The 23,692-nt window shown below is 47.7% G+C and overlaps 1 protein-coding gene and 1 long non-coding RNA gene across 2 annotated transcripts; both read left to right on the forward strand.

Moving 5' to 3' along the window:
- The first annotated feature begins 5,162 nt into the window (after window positions 1-5,162).
- Window positions 5,163-7,540, forward strand: LOC135913879 (uncharacterized). Its single transcript, XR_011510001.1, has 3 exons — window positions 5,163-5,249; window positions 6,388-6,422; window positions 7,376-7,540. It is a non-coding gene; the product is annotated as an uncharacterized lncRNA (long non-coding RNA).
- A 10,140-nt stretch (window positions 7,541-17,680) lies between these two features.
- Prosalpha7 (proteasome alpha7 subunit) lies at window positions 17,681-22,506 on the forward strand. Its single transcript, XM_065446575.2, has 2 exons — window positions 17,681-18,116; window positions 21,961-22,506. The coding sequence occupies exons 1-2, from the start codon at window positions 17,856-17,858 to the stop codon at window positions 22,459-22,461; spliced, it is 762 nt and encodes a 253-aa protein (XP_065302647.1). The 5' UTR covers window positions 17,681-17,855; the 3' UTR covers window positions 22,462-22,506.
- The last annotated feature ends 1,186 nt before the right edge of the window (window positions 22,507-23,692 follow it).

Below are 23,692 nucleotides of genomic sequence, written 5' to 3' on the forward strand. Positions count from 1 at the left end.
CTATGACTGCCATGCAGCGATGAACTTGCATTCGAGGCGTATCAGTGGGCGTCGCGCAACGCTTAGCAAAGAATACCGGCTCCTTTCACGCAGTAACGATGTGATCAGCGCCCTGCACCTGACAGTAGAACGTTTCTCGACAATGCGGCCAGCGTGCGCCGCCGTAGCAGACGACGCCGTTCAAGATCCCGCTTCTCGAGCATCTGCGCGAGCTGCTGCGCTTCCAGTTTTCCCCTAAATGTGAGAGAGACTGTACACCGCCCTTCGAAGGAAATGTCCACGCGCACACACCGCGCGCGGCGCGAAACGTGCCCAAACACGCGCAGTGCAGGAGGCAATCAAGGCGGCGCGAACGAGAGATGGGAGAGGGGTACCACCGCTAATAGAATTTTGCTCCGCATGCGGCGCTCTCAACGCCGGCGCAGCAGCGCCGCTCTCGGTGCCGTTCTTGTCTATAATCAGATTTTTTCTCGCTTCTCTATCTACTTCCGCCTTTTGGGTGGGGCCTCTGTCCGGATTTATTCCAACTTTGGCCAATATGGCTCTTCCTGTCCTCGTGGTGCTAAATCTCTCAATTTGAGAGGTTCGCACCGCTTCCGCCAGTTCTGCCCATGTGTTGTGCACTCCTAGAGCCACCAGTCTCTCTGTGGATGCGCACACGGGCAGTCCCAGCGCTCCTTTTAAGCATTTTCTCATTAAAGAATCAATCTTTTCTCTTTCCACCCCTTTCAAATCGAGATATATGGCGTTGCATAGCTCACCCGGCTGAATATGTACGCCTGTATTAGTTTAATCAAATTTTTCTCCTTTAACCCTCGGCCTTTGCTGGCCACCCGCCTAATTAGGCTCAGGGTCTGTATTGCGTGATTCTGCAGCCTCTTTACGGTCTCGCCATTGTGGCCGTGTGACTGGAGAATCAGGCCCAAGATTCAAATTTGCTCGACTATTGGTACCTCCTTACCAGCCACTTTAATTTTGATCTCCGACGGTGCCTTGCACCTTAAGTGTTTCGGATTGTATATAAACAATTCTGATTTCTGCGGCGAGCATGCTAGGCCTCTCTCGGCCGCGTGATCGACTATAATGTCGGTGGCAGCCTGGAGCAGGCTTTCGACGGCTGAATCACTTCCCCGGTTGACCCAGAGGGTGATATCATCCGCATATATACTAAATTTTAATCCCTCGAGCTTTGCCGATTGCTCGGGGAGTTCCCTCATAGCCACGTTGAAGGGTAGGGGAGACAGCGCTGATCCCTGAGGCGTACCCTTACTCCCTAGCTCAATTGTGGGGGATTCCAGCGTTTGGAACCTCATGCAGGCAGTTCTTCCCGTCAGGAAGTCCCTGATGTATCGATATATCCTGGTACCTACATTAATCTTGTTCAGCCCTTCCAGGACCGCCTCATGCTTTACGTTGTCAAAAGCCTTCTTGAGGTCCAGTCCCAGAATTGCTTTTGCATCTTTAGACCTTGAGTCTGTTATATCATGTTTGATTTGGAGCATGACGTCCTGCGTACACAAGTGAGGTCGGAACCCGACCATCTCATGTGGCCACAGATCACCCTGCTCCATGAAGCCCATCAGTCTGGTCTGGACGACGTGCTCCATCAATTTCCCCAAGCATGAAGTTACGGAAATTGGCCGTAAGCTTTCCAATTGCGGAGGCTTCCCGGGTTTCGGTATTAAAATAATGCTTGCCGTCTTCCACTGTTGTGGGAGCTCGCCTTTATCCCAACGTTCGTGCATGTACTTCGTTAGATAACTAATGGAATCATCGTCTAAGTTCCTGAGCATTTTCTTCGTTACCCCGTCAGGGCCCGGAGCCGACTTCGTTCTGAGTCTTACAACCTCTGCCCTCCCTTCCGCTTCTGTGATGTGGGCGTCCAACGCCTCGTTAGGCGCTCCACCATAGTCGGGAAGTGGTGTTCGCGATGTATCCCCCACGAACGTCTCAGCAAAAGCACTCAGCAAAATGAAGCGACCAGTGCCTACACCCTTTGGAATCAAGCATATAACATACTGAACGGCATAATTTTCAATAAAGAACAAGCTCAGAACAAACAACCGAAGCACATATCTGCTGATAAGGCCCTCCTGTGCTTTCAAGCAACGCGAAGCACGCAACGCTCCCCGCATACGTTTGCCGGTAAATATTAAAGCTGCCGCGGCGCCGGCAGCTTGACTGTAGCACTTTCGTACGTAAAAGAACCCTCCTAGCAACTGATTTGTGTTGTAATAGTGCTATAGGAAGACCACGTATAGTGAGGACTCTGGAAGAGCAGCGTGCATACGAGGCGCAGTGAATTCCTCTTCTCTCTGGTCCAATCTTTGTAGGTGCACGAAATAACAGCGCAAGCCAGGACGCAGGCCATGGAAACATCTTAGGCTCATAATTAGGAAAAGTGCATGCGAATGTCGCCACGCGAATAATTTCAACCTACGTCACAATGGGTAATCGTGATAGTTCTCGGGGACAGCCTCACTGTCCAACCACCTTCACAGAGTGGATTGGAGACAATATTTTAAAGTGAAGCTTTCTTTGCCTCTTCCCTCAACTTTCCGACTGCTGCTGCTGCTGCTGTCTGGTACACGGCGTGGGGGGGGGGGGGATGTTCAGGGCGTGTGTATGCATGACAGGAGCACGACAGAGAGGAAAGGCGACGATAGAAGCTCGTTTGAACCTTTGCACCACATCGAATGTGCACACTGCCCTCTGGAGCTCCCTGGGTGGCGCCATGTTAGCCTCGTGACAGCTGTAATAATCCGTGACATCTCGCAAAAGCATTGCATAAAATGCAGCGTTAACCTTTCTACTAACGTGCAAGACCAGAAGAAAGCTAGATAGAATGGTAGAGAGGAATGGGGAGAGGAGGCAGAAACCGACGCAGTTGCGATACGAGTGAATAACAGCTTTGCCACTTTCATTCCCATTAATTTACCGTTTCTTTATTTCATTCATTAAGCACAAGTAATTTTCCCTATGTCGTCCTTGGTGTCAGTGTTTGTTGGCTTTTTATGATACGACTAATAAAAAATCCGGCCCCTAGGTTAACTCCCTTTCTTCTCGTTCAGCTTTGCCACTCTTTACTCGAAGTTCCCATATAAGAGGGAAGGGGGGAGGGGGTTGTTGTATCCTGTGTTGGCTTCCAGGTTCGGTTTCGAATCGGTACGCCAGGGCGCCACTCAGTGCGAAACGCTGTAAGTTGCCTGCTGCGTTTCCCCTCGCTGGAATAAAATGATTCTTTGTCTGGTCCCCGCCTTGAGCAGTTCGGCTCTTCTTTGCGGCGCTGAGCGCTCTGGTCTTTTAGGACTCATGCCGTAGGTCCTCCGTCCGGCCGCCCCGTAAAAGCTACAACAAACTGGCGACGAGGTAAACCGTTTACTCTTCTTCCTGCGTGCCCTTGCCGTTCTACTGCTGCTGCTCTCCTGCTTCCGGCATACAAGAAGCTACGTCTACTTCGGCTTCGTCCACCTCAACTCCCCCGCCTCTGTTCTCAGGGCCCAGCGTGGCGTTCGTACCGTCCATGCCGCTTTTCCTGGCGCTACCCGATACTACTGCGGTAGCGTGGCTCACGTGGAAACGTTACTTTTGCACGTTTCTCGAGGCAACCAGAGGCGAGGCACTACAAGATGAGAGGAAGAAAGCCATTTTACTCAGTAGCTTATAGGCTTCGAGGGGCAGCGTCTCTACTACGACCTCGCGTCGCGAACGGACCGGACAGCTACTACGTTCGAAGACATTCTTCGCATCTTCGACCAGCAGTACGAAGAAAGCGCCAATCCCCTAGTACACCACATTATCTTCAGGGACAGAAAGCAACTACCCGGGGAAACCTCTCAGGACTTCGTCACCGCTCTAGAAAGGCTAGCGCCTGCTTGTGCGTTCGGCGCTTGGCACGACAAGTCCCTTCGCGACCAGATCCTACAAGGCGTCGCATCAGCAAGAATACGAGACAGGTTACTCTACGAAGGATCGTCCCTCACATTCAAGAAAGCCCAGGAAATCGGACGAAGCGTACAGCAAGTTCACAAAAGACTTCAAGTCTTCTACAGCTCATCTGTTCAGCGCGTCTGGACGCAACGCCAAGATGGCGTTGCCAGCCATCACCTTGCTCGCCTGGGCGCGCAAGATGGTGGTCCCCGCCACCCTTCTCCCTCGACCCGGCGGCTTCAAGATGGCGCTCGGCAGCATGGCGGGAAGTCGCGACCTGGAGAAGCCGGCCAACATGGCGCCCGGCCCGAACTCCGCGAAGCCAGTCGAGACATCGCAGTCCATTGCTACCGATGTGATTCACCTCACCACATCGCATACGATCCAGGCTGTCCGGCCAAGCACGTTTCCTGCCGTGTGTGCGGAAACGTGGAACATTACGCTTCATTGCCGTTCGAGGAATCGAACGCATCGACAGTTCCCTGCTCGAACGCAGCTTGTTTCCGCTACCGCTGATACAGAATCAGCCTCTACAGTCCCGTATATGCTAGAGCACTTCGGGGCTTCGGTGGCACATAAGGCAAGAGTGTGCCATAGCGTCCGATGTCGATGCGCGATCGCATGTCAAACCTAAACTACGAAACTACTACGCATCCAAAAAACAGATTCGAAACCGAAATTCGTATCATCCTTTATTGCATGAATGCGTACATCGTGATTTACATAAGTCACGGACTTAGCTATCGCTTTCTGTATATTTAATATTAACGTACCATCTTCATAAAGCCATCAGGTATGCGTTTTTAGATGACAAAGCATAAGGTGACCTGTACTTGTTCAGCTCTTTCAATAGTAATTGCGCTGGCCACATTGACCAGTAGCAACAGGGAGGCGGCCTAGAGCATAGAGTTAGTAGAACAACTCTAGAGGAAAAGCTGGGCCGGAAAAGTGGGAACCTCTAGGGCGCCGCCCTGTTGCTACTGGTCAATGTGGCCAGCGCAATTACTATTGAAAGAGCTGAGAACAAGTACAGGTCACCTTATGCTTTGTCACCTAAAAACGCATACCTGATGGCTTTATGAAGGTGGTACGTTAATATTAAGTTTACAGAAAGTGATCGCTAAGTCCGTGACTTATGTAAATCACGATGTATGCATTCATGCAATTAAGGATGACGCGAATTTCGGTTTCGAATCTGTTTTTTGGATGCGTAGTAGTTTCGTTTGACATGCGATCGCGCGTCGACATCGGACGCTATGACACACTCGTGCCTTATGTGCCACCGAAGCCCCGAAGTGGTCTGGCATATACCTTCACATGTAAGTAAACGAATGCATCTCCTTGTTGAGAATATCACGCGAGTAGGCAGCTCTTGTGGTACATCACAATCGTTCGAGAAGCGTCACAGTAGAGCATTTTTCTGCATGCGGAGCGGTGTTTTTATTTGCAGGTTTCCCTTCAGTAGGAAATTGCTGGACAGGCGGACCAGCGCACCGGAATTGTATTGGCGAAGCCACAAGCAACTCAAAGAATCTGTTTAATTGTTGCACTTTGAACAATCATGCTTCTACAAAGGCCACAGCAGAAAAACAGCCTGATGACCGAGTATTTCTGTGCCACGAAGTAATCAAGAGGCGAGTGCCTAATGCGGACGAAATAGAGTGCATGGAGACTTAGAACGACAGAAAGCTGAGCTAGTTCGTAAGGATTCATTATGCAAACCAGAGGTGAGGCGTGCAGACAGGACACAAGAGTAGAGAAGTGGGCGGCGCGCGTGTTGTTTGCTTGTAAATACTCTACTCTTGTTTCCTGTCTGCACGCCTCACCTCCGTTTTGCATAACGAGTGCATCAACCCACATATTAATAGCTTAGGCGTTTTATTAACTATGGAATATTTTCAACACTTCCTTGCATGCCATTTCATGTCACAAATTTGTGCAGCGAATCTATTTGCATGATCGGCTCCGGGCCTGTGGGACCGTTCACTTGCACTTGATGCTGAGTCTTTTACATGTATCCATAAACTGCAGACATGCACATCAGATCCCTGCGAGCACTTTCAAAATTCAATTATTTTCGACAACAGGCACATATGCAATACTGACATAATCTGGAATACCACTAAGCAGCTGGGACACATTTTTGTTGACCATACTCGCAGGTAAAATAAGTACATCATGTGGACAGCTCCAGCTCATTTTCCTTAAGTCAGTGTGTACAAGGGTTATGCAAAAATAATTTTTTTCTCGCGCACCGATTATTTTGCTGTATAAGCAAGAGAACCCACCACGTTAGTGTAACGTATCTTGTGCATCACACTAATATGTGCTTTCATTTACCAAGTGAGATGAGTTACTTTTATGGCTCATTCAGTCATATCACACTGCAAGCTGCATTCATCAATCTTCAATTGGATTTTGCAAATGTTTAATGAAACATGTTTCCCTTTTATGCAGATATGCAATGGCAAGCCCTTCCGTGTGTTCCAAAGGTAAAATTTAAGCTCTAAATTAAAGAAGACATTTCTAGTCAGAAACAAGCAAAAATAGTGAATGCAGAGTATCAGAAGCCCAAGGTACAGAAATTATGAGAAGTGTCGAATGATTTTAAGGAAGGAGTCGTAATTAAAAATGCAAGACCCTTTAGTGGAGATCAAGCAAGTCAATATAGGTAGAATACTCTGCAAAATTATGCGAGTGAGGGGATGTCAAACAATGGGTCAGGAAATGCATTGTTTTTCTGCAAAACAAAAGCTGATTGCCATTACATAAGTCACTTTAGCATCATGATAAATTCAGAAATAAACCAAAAAACAAGACACGCAAGAATAAACAAAACATTTAATGATATTTCAGCAGAACTTTTTGTTGGGCTAGTTGGTGCATATTACTGAAGTACTATAGCGCCAAACAGACGACACAAGAAGAGACACGGACATAAGCGCTCGTCCGTGTCTCTTCTTCTTGTGTCGTCTGTTTGGCGCTATAGTACTTCAGCCATTTAATGATGCTCTCTCCACACTGGGATAAATAAAAACAAACACATCACCTCTAATGTGGACATATCAGATGCCTTAATTGTGAAACACTAAAGGAACAATTCAGTTTCGAGCTATGGCACTTGCCGCATAGATGTGGGGGGGCCTTGCACCAATAGTGATAGTTACCACTGCATTTAGAAATTGAAAGCATTCGTACAGACAAGGATGATTCTTTATATTTTGGCTACCACTTCAAATGCCTCCACCAAGTGTTACAATGCTGCATGCAGCCATACTAAGGATCTCGCAGCAACACCTGCAGGTAAAAAGCAGAAGCAGTCAAAGTGCTGGTGTGTTCTGGACACTATGTTTGAAAACTTTTAGGCAAGAAGAGTGCAAGAAGCAGACATGACTGCATTTATTTCCATAATTCCCCATTTAAATGGCCTTTTCTTTTTGCTTAGACAATGCCTACGCCTAGCCACAGCAGCTCCCTCATACAGACTCCACAAACCAAGAGGCCGTGGAGGCAAATGCAGGTAAGAGACAATAAGCAATAGCACTGGTATCGACATTCATCTAATTTCTTTTTATTTCATTTAGGCAGCCAGCACACCTCGAACAGCCACCTTGACTGCAGGTGTGTCACCCTAGTCACCAAGGAAACATTTGAGGGAAAGTGACAGGCAATGCGAACAGCCACTTCTCCATGTAAACAATACTCTTTCTCTCGGATGACTCCTACGCCTCACCACGCCAGCACACTTATGCACAAAGATGCCGCAGAGGCACGTGCAGGTCAGAGGCAAGAAGCAGTGGCACTGGTGTCGACATTTACCCAATTTCTTTTTCTTACACTGAGGCAGCCAGCACACCTCGAACAGCCACCTTGACTGCGGGTGTGTTAGTTGATTCCTGTTGTACATATGCTCATAATAAACTTCAGTAAACTTGAACTTCATAATAAACTTAAAGGCAAATGGTACATTGATGCATTGTATTTTTGAACATTTATTGTACACATACAATATATGTTATACTTTGCAGTGCTACAGAGCGTATTTTGAAGCTTCCCCCTATATTTTGCACCTTTAATTACGTATGTGTTGTGTGGCCCTCAATGCAGTTCATGTTGTAGCAGCTGCTTTGTCTGTGTATCGCACATTGGCTTAAGCTCGTGATATCCACATACTTCTCTCACATATACAAAATAAAGTTCTATGTAGTCCTCAGTGTTACAACAAAAAATGAAAGTAAATAATCCGATCGTGGAATTATGTTTATTACAGTGATTCCTACGACAGTTACTGACAAGTTGACAACTTGAACTGGTCAATCGGTCCATAGCCGCCTCTATTTTTCAAAAATAAAGGAGGCTATGATCCGTCATGGCAAGGAATTGTATGTATACATAAAAAAGGGGGTATGTGTGTGTTTATAGTGGGGGCATAGGATTAGGGCGGTACGAAAAAATGTACCAACACCGTCCTCTAGACCCATTCCGTTAAGGTACCGTAACAAAGCGTATTATGCATAAAGTTCATACAACCAACTCTGATATTACTACAGACGCCAGGCGACGCGAGCTACATTTGTCATGATGCATTCGCGACTGCACCGGATGCCCTCCACATTATTCTCGTTAATCGTGCTCACTGCGCCGAGGCAAAAGAAAGACAATGGGCGCAGGTGCCTTTAAAGGGCCCCTGAAACGGTTCGGACAAATTTTGTAGGCGCGTAGGGTACAGCTTAAGTAGAACATTCGCACCACAATTTAAGTGAAGTGTTACGTATTAATGGAGCTACAAGCGATTAGAAGTTACCCTCCTCCCTAGCTATGCTTTTCCTCCTCAACTCGCTCGCCGAGCGAGCGGCGCTAAGCTCCGCCTTCACTGGTTCAGCGTCACGATGCGACGTCACATCGCTCACTTCCGGTTGTTTAGGAGCACGCCCCCTCCCGCGCGAGACCTCTCCGCTAGCCGCTGGGCCGTCGACCGAGAGCTATCGAAGCAGCGTGCGTTGCGAGCATTCTGTCGTAGCGCCGAACGTGTCCGGTACTCCGCTAAAAACAGGCAAGCTGGTCATTTCGGCAAATGATTGGAGGCATAAACTCAAGCTGATGAAGGAACTTTAGCGTAGACGCACGTGAGCAGCCTGATCGGTCTGCACGGTCCAGACACTTGCTGGCGCAGCGCTTAACCAGTCAAACAAAGCGCTAATATTGCTCTAACCAAGTGTAAAGCATTTTAAACATTTATAAATCAACGTGTTGATGATTACACTCCTGCGAAAAATACACACCAGCAGCAAAGAATACACTTCGTTGCTGCTACTGTGTATGGTTGAGCTCTGTGCCACCAGGTGGCTGCACCGTGCAGACCGTTCACATTTGCCCTTCTGCTCATCTCCTGGCTTATCCCGGCAGAGTCAAGCGGCCAGACCCTGTCCCCTTGCGCTTGCGTTTGCCCTAATACTGGACTCGCAGTTTGCAGGTCGCTAGGTTTGCAGTCCACAAGGCAACAAAGTCGAATCATAGTGCTCGCGAAAAGACTGAGACCGACTCTGATCGCGGAGCTCTCGTCAAAATGGAGTACGTTGTAACACAAGCAGACGACACTTGCTGTGTGCCGGAAGTGCTGAAGTGTACTAAAAAACTATTCTTGTGTATTCTCTTTAAGTTATTTTCTTTTTGCAAAAACAAAATAACTAACATTCCAACTATTACGAGCATCATTTGTTCACCATAAAGTTGCAAAAATTATCGACCATGCGCCCTGGTCAGCCAATCAGATAGCTCGCCCATGTGACGTAATATGGGTTATTTGCATCATATGGGTAGGGGCGGCTTAAAATTCCGCCGAGCAGTGCGCTGCGATCGGCAGCGATGGGTATTTTTAAAACCTTATAATAAATTACACGCTTTACGTAGAGCACTTAGATGCATCAATTAATGATCAGAAGAACCTACTCTAACGACTCAGTACGTTTGTAGAAAATCGCCAAAATCGTTTCAGGGTCCCTTTAAAGTATCTCGACCTTGCGAGGCACGGCTGCGCGTGCCTGGGGAGCTGTCCGTGCGAACACTCCCTGGCACACACCTGCCTCGGCGGCCCCAACCTACGTACCGTTCTGCTTCGAGCTTTGATCCCCCCACTGTCCCTCGGGTGCCCTGGAGTTCCTGCGCCGCCTGCTCTACTATCATCTCAGGTGCTCTCCTGAGACTTCCGTTTGTGGGTTACATGTGCCCTACAGCTGGATCATTACTTATAATAATAAAAAACCCGATCTATCGTCACGACGATAGATCGCGAAAGCGGCTTTTGCAACATACCGCGCCCGTGCGAAGATAATTACGGAACGCCAACGAGGAATCTGACCACAGCTTCGAGCTCGTAACGTCGTCGAGTGACACTCCTGCAACAGGCGTGACCGCTGAAAACCGCATAACTGCCAGGTGTACGGCCAACATGGACCACACCCACACCATCCCGCAACATAGAATAAAGAACCGACTTATAAAGCCCAAACACACGGCTGCACGCACACATCACAACACTACAAGCGAGACGCCATGCTGCTACGCTGCTACTGTTGCCGGATTAAAACTGACTACTGTCACCAAGTCTAGCAAGCGTCTCAGGAGCTGGCAACCTCGGCGCGTAGCAACATGGCGGCGCTCTTGAGGTTCCCGATTTTAATGCATAGGCCCTATGGGTAGCTTGTCCTCTAGAGTCAGTATAGTAACTCTATGGCCTAGAGGTTCCCACCATAGAGTTTCCTACAAAAATTACTAGAGGGAACTCTGGCGCTAGTGTCTACGGGAGCTGCAATGGGAGCGCTTGTCCCAGCATGGTAATTACGGGAAGTACATGGATTTGCCTAAACTTCGTCCTTTTGGCTTCAAACGGCTTTGTGACTTTGTAAACTCGTCATTTTGAACAGTGTATTGCATAATAAATAATTATATAAAGATTATTAAAATTGCCCACGGCAGGATTCGGACACAGGGACTCTAGCACAGAAGCCTGATATTGAAACCATTAAGCCACGAACGCATGTATCGACAAGCGAATGAAACGCCCTTATGAATTTATCGCGGGCATGCCAGTGCCTTGAGACGCTTGGCGCGTTTCGATTTAGCCACCTGGACAAGCTCAACCGTTGCAATTAATAGCAATTGTACGCGTTTCCTGCGTCTTCTGCACTTCGAAGAATATAGATTGCGCTGAAATATACGACAATAAGATTTATATAGCGTAATATACAAAGCTACAAGAACGTCTGAATCCACAAGCACGATGATCAGACAAATCCACGTACTTCCCATCATTCCCATGGTAGGAGAACGACTGCAGCGCCAGAGTTCCCTCTGTTCCCACTTTTCCGGCCCAGCTCTTCCTCTAAAGTCATTCTACTAACTCTATTAGCGTCCTCGATCACCCGCACCGGTGCGCACCGGGGCGCCTTGGTGCGCACTTTCATCCTCGATCAACCGCACCGGTGCGCACCGGCCATCCTCGATCACCGAAAGCGCACCCTGTTGGAGCGGTTTTCCATTGCCCAGTCTCGCACCGAGAAAATCGGCGGTGCGCCGGGGTGCAATCCCAGCAAGCACTGCGGGACACGCGCGCGCACTGCCGTCTGCAGAACCGCGGATGTTCTGCCCCGATAGCTGCGGTTGCAACAGAGTTGACGGAGTTAGCCAGTGGAGATGTCGGCAATGAGAAAGGAAGCGCTGCTAATTGCCGCAATCGATGAGCTTTCTTCAAATTCGTCTGACAGCGAAGACGGCATGCTGATCGACCTCGTGCAAAAACAATGTGGTGAAGAGCGGCTGAAAGTGGACAGGTTCGTTGAAAGATCGTCAGGAACGGGTCGTCAGGATTAATTATAAAATCCATTGGTGTTTGCTTGCAACCAGGTATGTTGGAGCACGCAGTTTGACAAGGTTCGAACGCTTGCCGCAGATGCCCAGCACCTGCAAACAATAAAATGTGCGCGCGCGCGTGTTCGCGCACGTCTTGCGCGCCAGGGGCAAAGTAGGCTGCAAGGGGTGTAGGCTGCAAGGGGTGTAGGCTGTAGGGGCAAGTAGGCTGCAAAGCACCCTGCAAGGGGTGCAGTTTTGTCCTCGATGTTGACCCTCCGCAGTGCGCCACCACGGCGGTGCAAAGCGCACCATTCTGGTTTCGGGGCAACCCCGGGGCAAGGTGATCGAGGATGCTTTATGTTATCAACAGGCGCACGCATAGGCTATTAGCGGCGAGAATTTGGAGTGGCGCCCTCTCGCGATTGACGTCAAGGCCAGGACGCCGCTCGCTCCGGCTCGCTCGGCTGCCGCGCGCGCTCGTTTTCTGGGTGCGTGCTTGGGTATTGGCGGCTTGAGCCGTATACTTACAGAAGGTTATTTCGGATTATTTTTGTTGCCATGTGTGAATCGCAGTTTCTTCTTTGAAACCGCGTCAGTCATGAAAATTTGCGACTTGGGTATCGCAAGCTATGTAGCGCTGAAGGGGTCTACTGGTCTTGCAATGTGTATATGCACCCTGTGTGTTCATAAATTTTGCTTAAAAAGTACGTCTGCAATTTCAACACGCGAAGTTATTTATGATGCTCCTCTAAACACTTAACATTCCCTTATTACTTAGGTATGAGAGACATAGCATTTTACATGGAAGAAATACCTTGATATTTGGTGTCAACGTTATATATCCGTGTTAGGACACTGCCCAGCGAAGCTTTCATCATAATTCTTATCACTCTCCCGAGTTGTTTTAGTCGAATGTGGCAACTGTATTAAGGCCTAAATGGAAGAGATAGGCGCGCATTTTGTGTGAAAAGCTTTGGTACTACTTTCATCGTTCTCTGAAATAGGCACCCAGAAACGCATTGGCTGTTAACACGACGGCGCATCGTGTAGAGTATATATATATATATATATATATATATATATATATATATATATATATATATATATATATATATATATATATATATATACGTCACGAACACCATGACAGCAATCACATGAAAGAAAATTTTGTGGTTAGGATCGAGAACCATGCAATCACGTGCAAGCGATGAAATGTGTCATAGTGGCCCTCACTAGCTTTTATCGACGATATGGCACACCCCTCCCGCAACGGAAGCAACCGACTGTCGTTACGGCGAAGCGTGCTTTGTTCACGACACCCAGCATTTCACTACACCTTTGAATTGAAACCATGAAGTGGCTCTTTACAGCTCCAATTACAATGCCTATAGCATACTCGAGGCACTACAGCGCAGCTTTGGCTACGTTGTAATGAAAAATGCAAACGCATCCTGCCTCAACATGTCTCGATCCTGCGTTGTTTAATTACACAGACTGAAAACTATTTGTTTCGTCAGTGCATAAAAGAAACCTGATGTACCTGCCTCTTAAAGAAGACACCACAAGTCTCACATGAACACTTGACCTCCACTGAGGAACAATGATATCTTGAATATGTGCAACACTACTAATGAATGGGCCTTAGGCTTCTTGCTGGCTGCAGCGAACCGGTCCAAAAGGCAGATTTCACTCAAATATTTGACCACAGCAGCCTGTGTCAGTTCTCCAAACAGATTCATCATGTTTGTTTCTCAAGCGAGAAGCGCCAGCAAATTGCTCAAGTGAGTTGAACGTGTAGCACGGAAAGGGCATAAATATTGGTACATCCCTTTCTGTGTGCTGCAAACAGCTGTAAACCTCATTCAGCTTTGCTTCAAGTTATTGCCTCTTAAATATAAGCGGCGAAGAACGGCCTAATTTTGAGAACCAGTTAAAAACGCAACTGGTGCTGGCCGAATCTAAACTGCAGTGGTAGTTAAGTCCTCGTGTTACTGCCGAAGGTTTCTGTGAAGAAATAGAAAAATTCGATATCATACCGTGAACTATTCGTCGTGAGCAAACATGTTTTAGCTGGTTAAAATCAAGATAAATGTTGTAGAAGTCATATATAGTCAGCGTTTATTGGCGGCACGCATATTGCACCATGGTGGTTATGGAATCTTAACTAGATTCTTACGCGCTGTGCTTTTGCGTCCATGCTCTTATTATTCACGTGAGCTACCACTGGAAAGTGTAGATCCGCGCATGAAAAACCCGTAATGGGCTGGTCTGTGCTCCCTCGGGTGGCACTATAGCGTTGCCTTCGAGAAATATATTGTCGTCTACGAAATAAGCTCCTTGATTACATTTTCGCGAACGAAGACATCGTAAAATATATATTTCAGAGTCCCGTCATACGTATACAAGCATTGGGAACGAGAGCGAACAAACGGAAACACTCCAGAAGGTGTGCGGACACCGCCCGAACCAACGTTACTAGATTAGTTTCAGTTGTCAAACTCCGCCGCGGCACCTGACCCCTTTCTGTCGCGTCCGCGGGGTGGCGCGCGCGACACTATCGGCCCGAAGGCGGGCGGTGCGCGCAACGTTTGTGCGGGCGGACAGAGACGCCGATGAGCGCAGCAGCGTGCCACGTTGTGCTCGTGTTTCTGATTTGTATGCCAGGAAAATTCTGCTCGCCTTGTGAGCAAACATGCCTGCAATGGAACAATGAAACGGCAATGAAACAAGAAAAACCACGAGAAAGAGATGAAGTGATAGCTAGGGAGGGTGCCGCGCCCTTCCTAACTATCACTTTGTCTGTTTTCACTGCTGTTTTTTTTGTGTTTTATTAAAAACTTGCGAGCATTCTACGACGAAATAGTGTACCAGGCCACCGGCTTTGAACTTCGTGCGCATTTCCCAAGGGCTATAAACTTGTTGCACTAATCATTTCAGGTCATCAAGGATTTTTCGGAACAGCTAAACTTGACAGAACAGAGTGCAATTCAAAAGAACCTGAAGCTTTTTGCATCACAACAAACGACAAAGTCGCTGCGAGTAACTTTGATGTCGACTTTAGACATTGTCGATGATCTGCCGCGTCCAGTTGCGCTCTATGTTTCGACAGTCAGTTAATTATCAAGATTCACTGGAGGTAAGGCACACTGTTCACATTTGTTGTGACTGCATACACGTTGCACTGTTTTCTAGGAAATTCCCTCACTCATGTTTTTTCAGCAATAGATTGGACTAGTGCGTTCCTTCGATTGTGATGAGTCCCATCCTACTGTAATCAACTTCCCGCAGATTCCGCCTTCTAAGCCTGTATACACCTGTTAAAACAGCGCTACCTGCTAGTGTGGAAGGTATGTCAGGCCCTGTCTGTGCTCGTCGGCGTCATCGACACATTTAAGCAGATGAGAGAAGCCTGCCACTAAAAAAAAAAAAAAGTTTTCGCAATGCCATTGAGGCGGCTTTGATAAGTTGCCTGGAGCCAAGCAGCTCACCAGAATGTGCTTGCAATGAGCCCACTTATGCTCGAGGAAACATAAGGGACAATGCTGTTTATTATCTGTGTGGATATGTCATTCATAAAGTCAGAAAGGGCGCACCATGTGAACTATGCATAGCGGACATAAGCTTTGAAATCCCAGCAGTTGGCTGCGACAGTTACTTAATTGAGTGCAAAAGTCTCAAGCAAGCACCCGACGCCAAAGATGCTGGGCTTTATGAAGACTGCTAACAAAAGTGTGTCAGCTTCCCTGGATGAGGCAGGCCTTTGCGGAGAGATATTTTGGAAGGTTTTAGATGATCTAGAGGGGTGCTGCCTTTCTCTTCTTGGTTGTGCAGAGCATTCGTTCGCGTTCACGTGCGAAGTACTGAATTTCTTCATTGTTATGCGGATGCATTTTTACTCCAGGGATACAAACTGTCATCTAGAAAGCAGTCACAAGGTAGCTGTAGCAACCAAGAAAGCGCGTCTTTTGTGAATATCGATGCATCATGCTTAGATTCATCAATCCGGCGTTGTACCGGTCCTATCATTTTTTTCATCTGTACATAAAACATGCCACAAATGAAAAGCCTCACTGTCCCCCTCATTCACCTATTAGCTGCTTTTTACAGAGGGCACAATGTAAAAATGCTATTCTTTGAATAATTAGCGCCACGAAAAGCAGCAAAAGAAAAGAAAAAACTGGCATTGAGTCGGCGGCGCGCTGCTGCCTTGGGAAGCTTCTGTAGCCAACCGGGCCAACCGTGGCGGCAGCGCCACCTCGCGAGAGGAGACGGCAGAGGGTCACGTTCTCGCGCCGCTCCCAGGCGGAGTTTTACAACTGAAAAGTATCCAGTAGCGATGGCCCGAACCAACGTTACTAGACTAGGTTCATGGTCAAACTCTCCGTAGGCGCCGTAAATCGCGGGTGGCCCCTTGTCTTGGTTTGCCGCCAGAGGGCGGGAGCACCGCAAGTAGCTCTACCAGGGTGCAGCTCTGCGTTGGCGAAGGGGCTTGAGTCCTCAGACTTCGCAACTTACGTACTCAGCAAGTGTTTTCACCGATGCGTCTTTAAATGTTTGTATAGTCTCGCGTTTAGGAGATTGATTAAAAAACTTTACGTAGCTGTGAAAATGCTGCTGCGCTGCCCCAGAGTGCGCTGTGGAGTCCAGGGCCGCAGCAGCCCCGGCCGTCCACTGCGCTCTATATTAATCAGCTGTTGCTGATGAAAAGCTGTAAGTAGCTGATTAGTAGTTGTAATCAGCTGTTGCTGCTTAGTACTAATTAAATATTAATGCGAACGCATGAGGCGATGTTAGCGCGACCACACGATGGTCCAAGAAAGTCACGGGAGCCCAAGCGAACGAATCGAGGCAGTTCACGAGGCCACTCAAGGCACAGTGAATTAGGCGAAGTTAATTAAGGCACAGTTAATTAAAATAGAGTTAAGGCCTGGACCTTTGGTGGTGGCAACGAATTACATAAATAGATGAACAAATTAATAATTAGTGAATTAGGAAGTACACTAACAATTATTGGATAATTTTTAATTAATAATGAATTAACTACGCATTACCTAACTGGGCGGATTTATAATAATTTGAATATCTCAAAGCTACGGCAAACATTACCTTGGTTGTGCCCAGCTACGCGGCATTCGCATATTTTAAAACTCTGGCTGAAGTTAGCTGGGACACACGGTATATACACACTCTCAGCACTTCATTTCGGGATAAAAAAAAATGAAGCTAGCACTATATCTTTCATCAGAGCACCGCATTCACAAGTGCAATGTTGAAACCTACGTGAGCTTTGCTCCCTTGCGAGCAGACTTGCTCATTCAAAGTAAGTTATCGCTGCAGGAACGGAGCATATATAGACATTCGCGTCACTAAATAAAATTGGGTGATACGGTCCGTAAACTCTTCAAAACGCACGCGGCATTTAAAACGCATAAGAGTGTCGCAAAAATGCACCGAGACTGCAGCAAAACACGCATATATACAACGCGCCAAAACACATAAACAACGGACAGTGCTTCGTCGCCCTGTCCGCGCCGTGCTGACCGAGCAAAGTGCGACAGCAGCGCCACGAGATGCGAGGATCGGTGGTGGGTCCACGCAGTCACGGGAGTTTAAAAACTGAACCTAGTGTAGTAACGTTGGCCCGAACTGCAGCAGACGACAGGCGTGAGTCTGTGCCCTGACGTCACGCAAGCGGCGCTCGCAGCGCCCCTCTAGGTTGTTCTCGGGGCTAATAGTGCCTAGAAACCTGACGCTCTCCGTACCCTCTGCTGCCCCTATCTGCGATAATAAAAGGACTGCTTACACTCTGGTATGATATGATAAGGTGAGCTGGTATTTTTTAAATTTTGAAATATTTTTTTGCTCATAAAAGTTTGCCACCATCCACGCGCTCCGTGCCGTGCATACCAATCTACAAACGTTGGTGTATGCATCGTCGCAAGTCGCAATGCCAGCGACATCGACCGTGATTGGGCGAAAGTCTTGTCGAAGCGCGGCGTTGTATGCGGGTTTTGCCGGCCTCTTTGTGTTAAGAAAACTCTACAAGGGCGTAGTTTTACCGTTAACGGGCAGCGATGAGTTCAATTGGAACGGGCTACGATCTCTCGGCGTCGCAATTCTCGCCGGACGGGCGCGTGTTTCAAGTGGAGTACGCTCAGAAGGCGGTCGAGAATAGCGGCACGGCCGTAGCCCTGCGAGGCCGCGACGGAGTCGTTTTTGCCGTCGAGAAGCTCGTTACCTCGAAGCTGTACGAGGCTGGAGCTAACAAGCGCATTTTCACCATCGACAAGCACGTAGGACTGGCTGTGGCGGGGCTCCTGGCGGACGCCAAGCAGGTAATGGGACTCGGTCCTGCTCTCGCAATCGGGAAAGATCCGGCATCGTACGCCATGTATATACGTGTTTTGCTCCGTCTTATTATTCCATACCATTCTTTGCAGTCTTACCTAGCCGAGTGGTTGGTGTGGCTCATCTGCAGTCGTGCGTTGCCTGTATTTCGCAGATCAGCGTTTTGGGCTACTTAGCCCCGGCAGAGTTGTTCTGCGGAACCTTGCGTACCCAATAACTGATATTGTACCTTAGCCTTCGTGATGGGTGAGCAGTGACCTTGCACGGCTTCCTACAAACCGTGCAACTTCAGTGCACTAAGGTGTCTCATTATTTATTGCACCGTGCGCAGCTCAGAAATGGTGACTCATGTATGAAGGGGTGGTGTTCTCTGACTTGCAGAGATAATGAAGCAGCGCGCGTGAGTAGTTGGGTGTAGTTTTGAGCTAAGTTCACAGTTCTCCGTTCAGGGTCACTGACTCGTGCTTGGAGGGGGAATAGTTGGAGGCAGCAGAGCTAACGTTTGTTTATACGCATGCGAGCGTGTTGTTAACGGCTTTGAGCTTTGTACAAACTTTATTGATTAGTTCGTTATTATTTGCCGAAAGCTGCGCTTGCAAATCACTGACGCACACATGTATGGCCGTGTTTTTCAAGCATGCACTTTTATATAACACTTGTGGCTTGGTGTGGCATTGACAGCAGTGAGTAGAAATCACTGTGAACTGAACTAGTACCAGTTATCTGTAGTTCCCGTGAAATCCGTTGCATTTCAGCTTCGAGTAGGAAGACACAAATGTGGGCACAAAAGCAAGCTGATGGTAGGGAGTACCTGTGTGCACTACTCAGCTTCTGGAGTGTGTTAGTGAATAATGCTAATGAGAGCACGAAATGCACTTCTCATTTCTTGGGACACAGCTGCAAAGTTGCGCAAGAATACCAGCTCTACATATAGAATGCATGTCGCATGTTATTTTCCTGCACATTCAAGCATGATTTTCTCAAAACTTTGCTTTGAGTATAGTACTTAACTCATAATTATAACATTTTGCTAGTGGCATTATAATATGCATATGTAAGCGTTTATTTTTACACCTGAGAAGTGTTTTCTTTTCTAGGATCTCAGTGTTCCCGTGCTAAAAGGCTGATTTCACAAAATGCAAAAGTAGCTGTTTAGATTTCTCTACAGTTCCTGCTGCATGTAACAGTTCACTTTATAGAAGATGACAGAAGTAATTTAAAACAAGCAGAAAACAATGAAACTGAAATTCGACATTGCAGCCCAGTAATGTGCCTCTCTTCACGTGATGTCAATGGCGACATTAGAGCAGGTATGATGGAAACAGGCTTGCTAGTAGTAGCATCTCTGGACGCTGTGTTAAACTATTACAAATTGTAAATAATCTTGTTCCACGCTTACTTTCTTTTTTTTTGCGGGGGGGGGGGAGAAAAGGAAAGAGACTTTCATGTTGGTCATGCTGCTGCTGGAACATTAATGCCAGCAGATAAGCTGAACACAGTTGCTCATGGCAAAAGGAGATCTGCATGTTCAAAGACAGGTATCGCAAGATGTAGGCAGCATTACTGCTGCTCCTGTGCTGATGTCGGGAGCAAACATAGATGTAGCACAGACTTTTATTGATAAGCTATTGCCTAAACAAACTACGGCAGACACTGTCAAAATATGTGATGTGTCGGAAAGCTCGTGTGGGAACTTCAAGGGGCATTGCCACCCATCTTCTGCTGTTGCATATTTTCTAAGCCTCTATTAACCCTTTCGCTGTCACGGACGTACCGGTACGTCATCGCGCTTCCCCCCCAAAAGTGTCACTGACGTACCGGTACGTTCTCTATCGTGCGTTCAAAATTTCGCGCCAGAGCGCAAAGCTGGCGCTCCTGGATTGGCCACGCAATCTGTTGACTCTTTCTACAAGTTCGTATATTCGCCCCGACCTGTGTTACTCCATGTATTGAAGAGTACGGCGCGACGGCCACTCCCCACTTTCTCTTTGCTGAGTGGCGCGGTGGCTCCGTGTTCGCTGTATCATGCGTCGCGCGCGTGTGGTTATGGGTTCAAGGGTTGCTCTGCCATCTCCGCTGGTTTGAAGGTTATTTTTCTTCTGTTGGTGTGCCTGCTACGGCGCGTTAAGTTCAGGCGCACGTGCCGTTGCCTCTCCGAAAAGAGCGACTCGTTGCTGCTTTCGCTCTCTCGCCGCACCCTCGCTTTCGACTTGCAGCAGTGAACGTAAAGCCCTTCGAACTTTGTTTAGCCTTTTTCCATCTCTCTCTGTCATCTTGATCACGCAACGTCCCATTTATCTCCGTTGTGCGGGCGACTGAAAGCGCATCCTCCCTGCGCGCGGTTACTTTCGGATGGCTCAGCGCGCGGGACCTTCGTCTGCTCATTGGAGCGGTGGCTCAATTCCGATTCAGAATACGAGCCGAGCTCGGATTCGGACTCGGACAGAGTCGCATGCGAGGAAGAGGGTTCCTCATCGTCAGATTCGGATGTTGAAGGGATTTTATAGTCAGGCTGATGATGATGATGATGATGTTTACTAACAACAGCTGCAGAACACTGAAATGTGTATATTACATTGACTATGTTATTTGTATACCAATCATAATCAAAAATAAATTGCTATGTTCATTCCCTGTTATGCTCGTTCCCTGAAACCAAGCCGACACTGGGGGTGCGTCACGGTCAGAAAGGTCCGCCAGCGAAAGGGTTAATGGTTGTAAGATTTTTGGCATTCTAAGAACATAATTACTAATGCTGCTTTACTTAAAATTCCTCATTAGTGTTCCTTTAAGAATGCATGTACCAGAGAGGGGTCCACTGCTAAAGAGAGTGAGTGTATACCATGTCTAAACTTTCCTCTTTTGCAAGACCAACATCACTGAGATTTGCAGCAGATAACTTCTGGCTGGTAGCTCTGAATCCTTTCGACACACCTGTGCAGTGCACTGACATTGTTCATGCCACCACTTGCAGCTAGGGCGCCAGCAAAGTGAGAGCCATACATTTGAGTGTTTCCTTTAAGAGTGGACCGCACTGTACAGTCATGACTGAAATTAACGCATCAATGCAAGTGCTTTTTTAATTGCGTCACCACGTTGCCCAGCAGCACTTGGGCTTGCCTGGCATCAAGACCCATGCCTGTGTGTGTGCGCATCCTATACTACCTGCCAGCATGTTGGATCGCTCTTTCTGGCATGTTGAGCTATCCTTGCCCATGTTTCCTGTGAATCACCGCATTTTGCCAAGTATGGCTAAATGTTGGCAGTGTGTTACCTCATTGCTGGTGCTGCATGTGAAACCATTCCTGCGATAGCTGCTGCCTCGGTCACTGTGCGTCTGTGCCGGGCGATAACGACACACCAGCAATGATGTCACACATTGCCAGCCTTAAGCCATATTTGGCAAGGAGTGGTGAATTGTGGAAAATATGCTCGAAGATAGCTTGAAATATTGGAAATTGCGAACTGCCATGCTGGCGGGTAGTGTAGGACGCATATGCACACTGGTGTAGGTCTCGACACCAGGTGAATGAAAGCGTCGTGGCACTAGGCAGCACTCGCAGGGGTGAGTTGCAGCTGTGTGTCTGCTCAAGTGGATGAAACACATCGGAAACGGTGGCCTCATACAGCATTAGACGCATTTTATACAAGCGTCTTCCTTTGTGAATGTTGTCATGGCTGTAATTATCTTGGCTTCCAGCTCTTTATGGGTTTCTCGTCTAATAAGGTAAAATAGAATTGTAAAATTACTGACTGATAAAGGTGCAATGTCTGCAAGACTGCGTTGTAATAGGACTGCAAGGTATGACGCTACTTTTCTTCTCAGTACAGGTGGTGGAGACAGCACGTGTGGAAGCATCCAACTACCGCTCTGAGTACGGTTCAGCCATCCCGCTAAGCTACCTGAAGGACCGCGTTGGGCTGTACATGCATGCGTACACCCTGTACAGTGCTGTGCGTCCCTTTGGCTGCGGCGTCCTTCTTGGCAGCTATGACACGGACGGGCCACAGCTCTTCTGCATTGATCCATCGGGCACATCATGGGGCTACTTTGGATGTGCCATCGGCAAGGCACGGCAAGCTGCCAAGACTGAGATGGAGAAACTGAATTCAAAAGACCTGGACTGTAGGCAGCTCATTAAGGAAGCGGCCAGGATCATCTACGTTGTCCATGACGAGGTCAAGGACAAGAACTTTGAGCTGGAGCTCAGCTGGGTCTGCAAGGAGTCTGATGGGCAACATGAGTTTGTGCCCAAGGATGTCTACCATGAAGCAGAAACGCATGCCAAGACCGCACTTGAAGAAGAATCGGACACAGATGATGAAATGTGATAATTTTTTTACCAGCAAAGTGGGGAAATAAAGAAAAGTGAAAGCTCTTGGCCCATAAACAAGCAAAGCATGCCTGCAAGGTTGCTTCCATACCAGTAGAAGCAACCTTGCATTCTGTGTAACAGGTCTCGGCAGCCCTTTCACACAGCCGATTACAGCTTATTACAGGTAGACTGTACATGCAGGTGTATAATGAACTGGAGCCGATTTGCGATGTCAACTGCAGGTGTAGAATTGACACAGTTCTCAATATTTGTGTCTTAAAGTACAGCTGAGCATGAAAGGGCATATATGCAATCCCGTGAGGTTCTTTCTTAAGACATTTTGCATTGGCCAAGTTAAAGTGTTCCTTCTCTTCCATTTTCCATAGCGTGCTAGAGGGTGCACTCGGTTGCCATTTTTCTTGCTGTTATGCTTCACCTTTGCTTTTTAGGTGTTTGCTTTGTGTACGGTTATGCTCCAACTGCAATGGCTCAGTGGTTGCAGTAGTCTGCTGTCACCGATGAGGTTACATGTTAAATTTCAGGCCATGGTGGCTGCATTGTGATGGGATCAGAATGCAGACCTGCTCTTGTCCTTAGCTTTGACTGTGCATTAAAAAAAACCTGAGTGGTCACAACCGAGCCAAGGCTCTCCACCTAAGGTTGCCAATCGTATCGAATTTAGCAGGACTCCTGACTCTAGTGTACATGTCCCTTGTCGTGAGTTGAACCAGTCGAGGTGACCATATACTGGACTAATGGTATAAAAATAAATAGGCCTAATTTCTTTTTATAATGCCCGACAGCTTGTTTACACATTCTTTTTTGTGTTATGATGCATTGTCAAAACATAAAGGTGGTTTTGTTTTTTTGTCGTTCTTCTGGGTCTGTTGTAGGCCCTAACCATTACAGTACATCTGTCTGTTTTGGTAGCCATGTTAGGCAACTATACTACATCTTGTGAATTGCGACTCGGTAGCACTAAGAAAATTTTTTCACCTTCATTGCACGCACAGACTGGCGGCTCCTGTCACTGACAGAATCGGTTGTCACCAGCCTCCCACTTTCCCCCTCCTCGCCACCCGTCCAGACTTCATCCACTCGAAAGTTGGCCATGCTATCTCCACAGTGTCTGTCATATACCCTGTGCTAGCAGCTTAAAGGGAGTTCTTGCGGCACAACGAAAAGCTCATCCTCGGAAGTGTTTGTACCTGCAGTGGTTACTTTGAAAAGCACGTGGGCATCTAATA

The sequence above is a fragment of the Dermacentor albipictus genome, unplaced genomic scaffold, assembly GCF_038994185.2.
Source record: "Dermacentor albipictus isolate Rhodes 1998 colony unplaced genomic scaffold, USDA_Dalb.pri_finalv2 scaffold_28, whole genome shotgun sequence".
NCBI lineage: Eukaryota > Metazoa > Arthropoda > Arachnida > Ixodida > Ixodidae > Dermacentor > Dermacentor albipictus.

Bases quoted from the DNA above. Each gene is read 5' to 3' on its own strand.
- Prosalpha7 (XM_065446575.2), top strand. From the start codon at position 17,856: ATGAGTTCAATTGGAACGGGCTACGATCTCTCGGCGTCGCAATTCTCG. The intron at 18,117-21,960 runs GTAATGGGACTC...TTCTCAGTACAG, and splicing joins TCCTGGCGGACGCCAAGCAG to GTGGTGGAGACAGCACGTGT.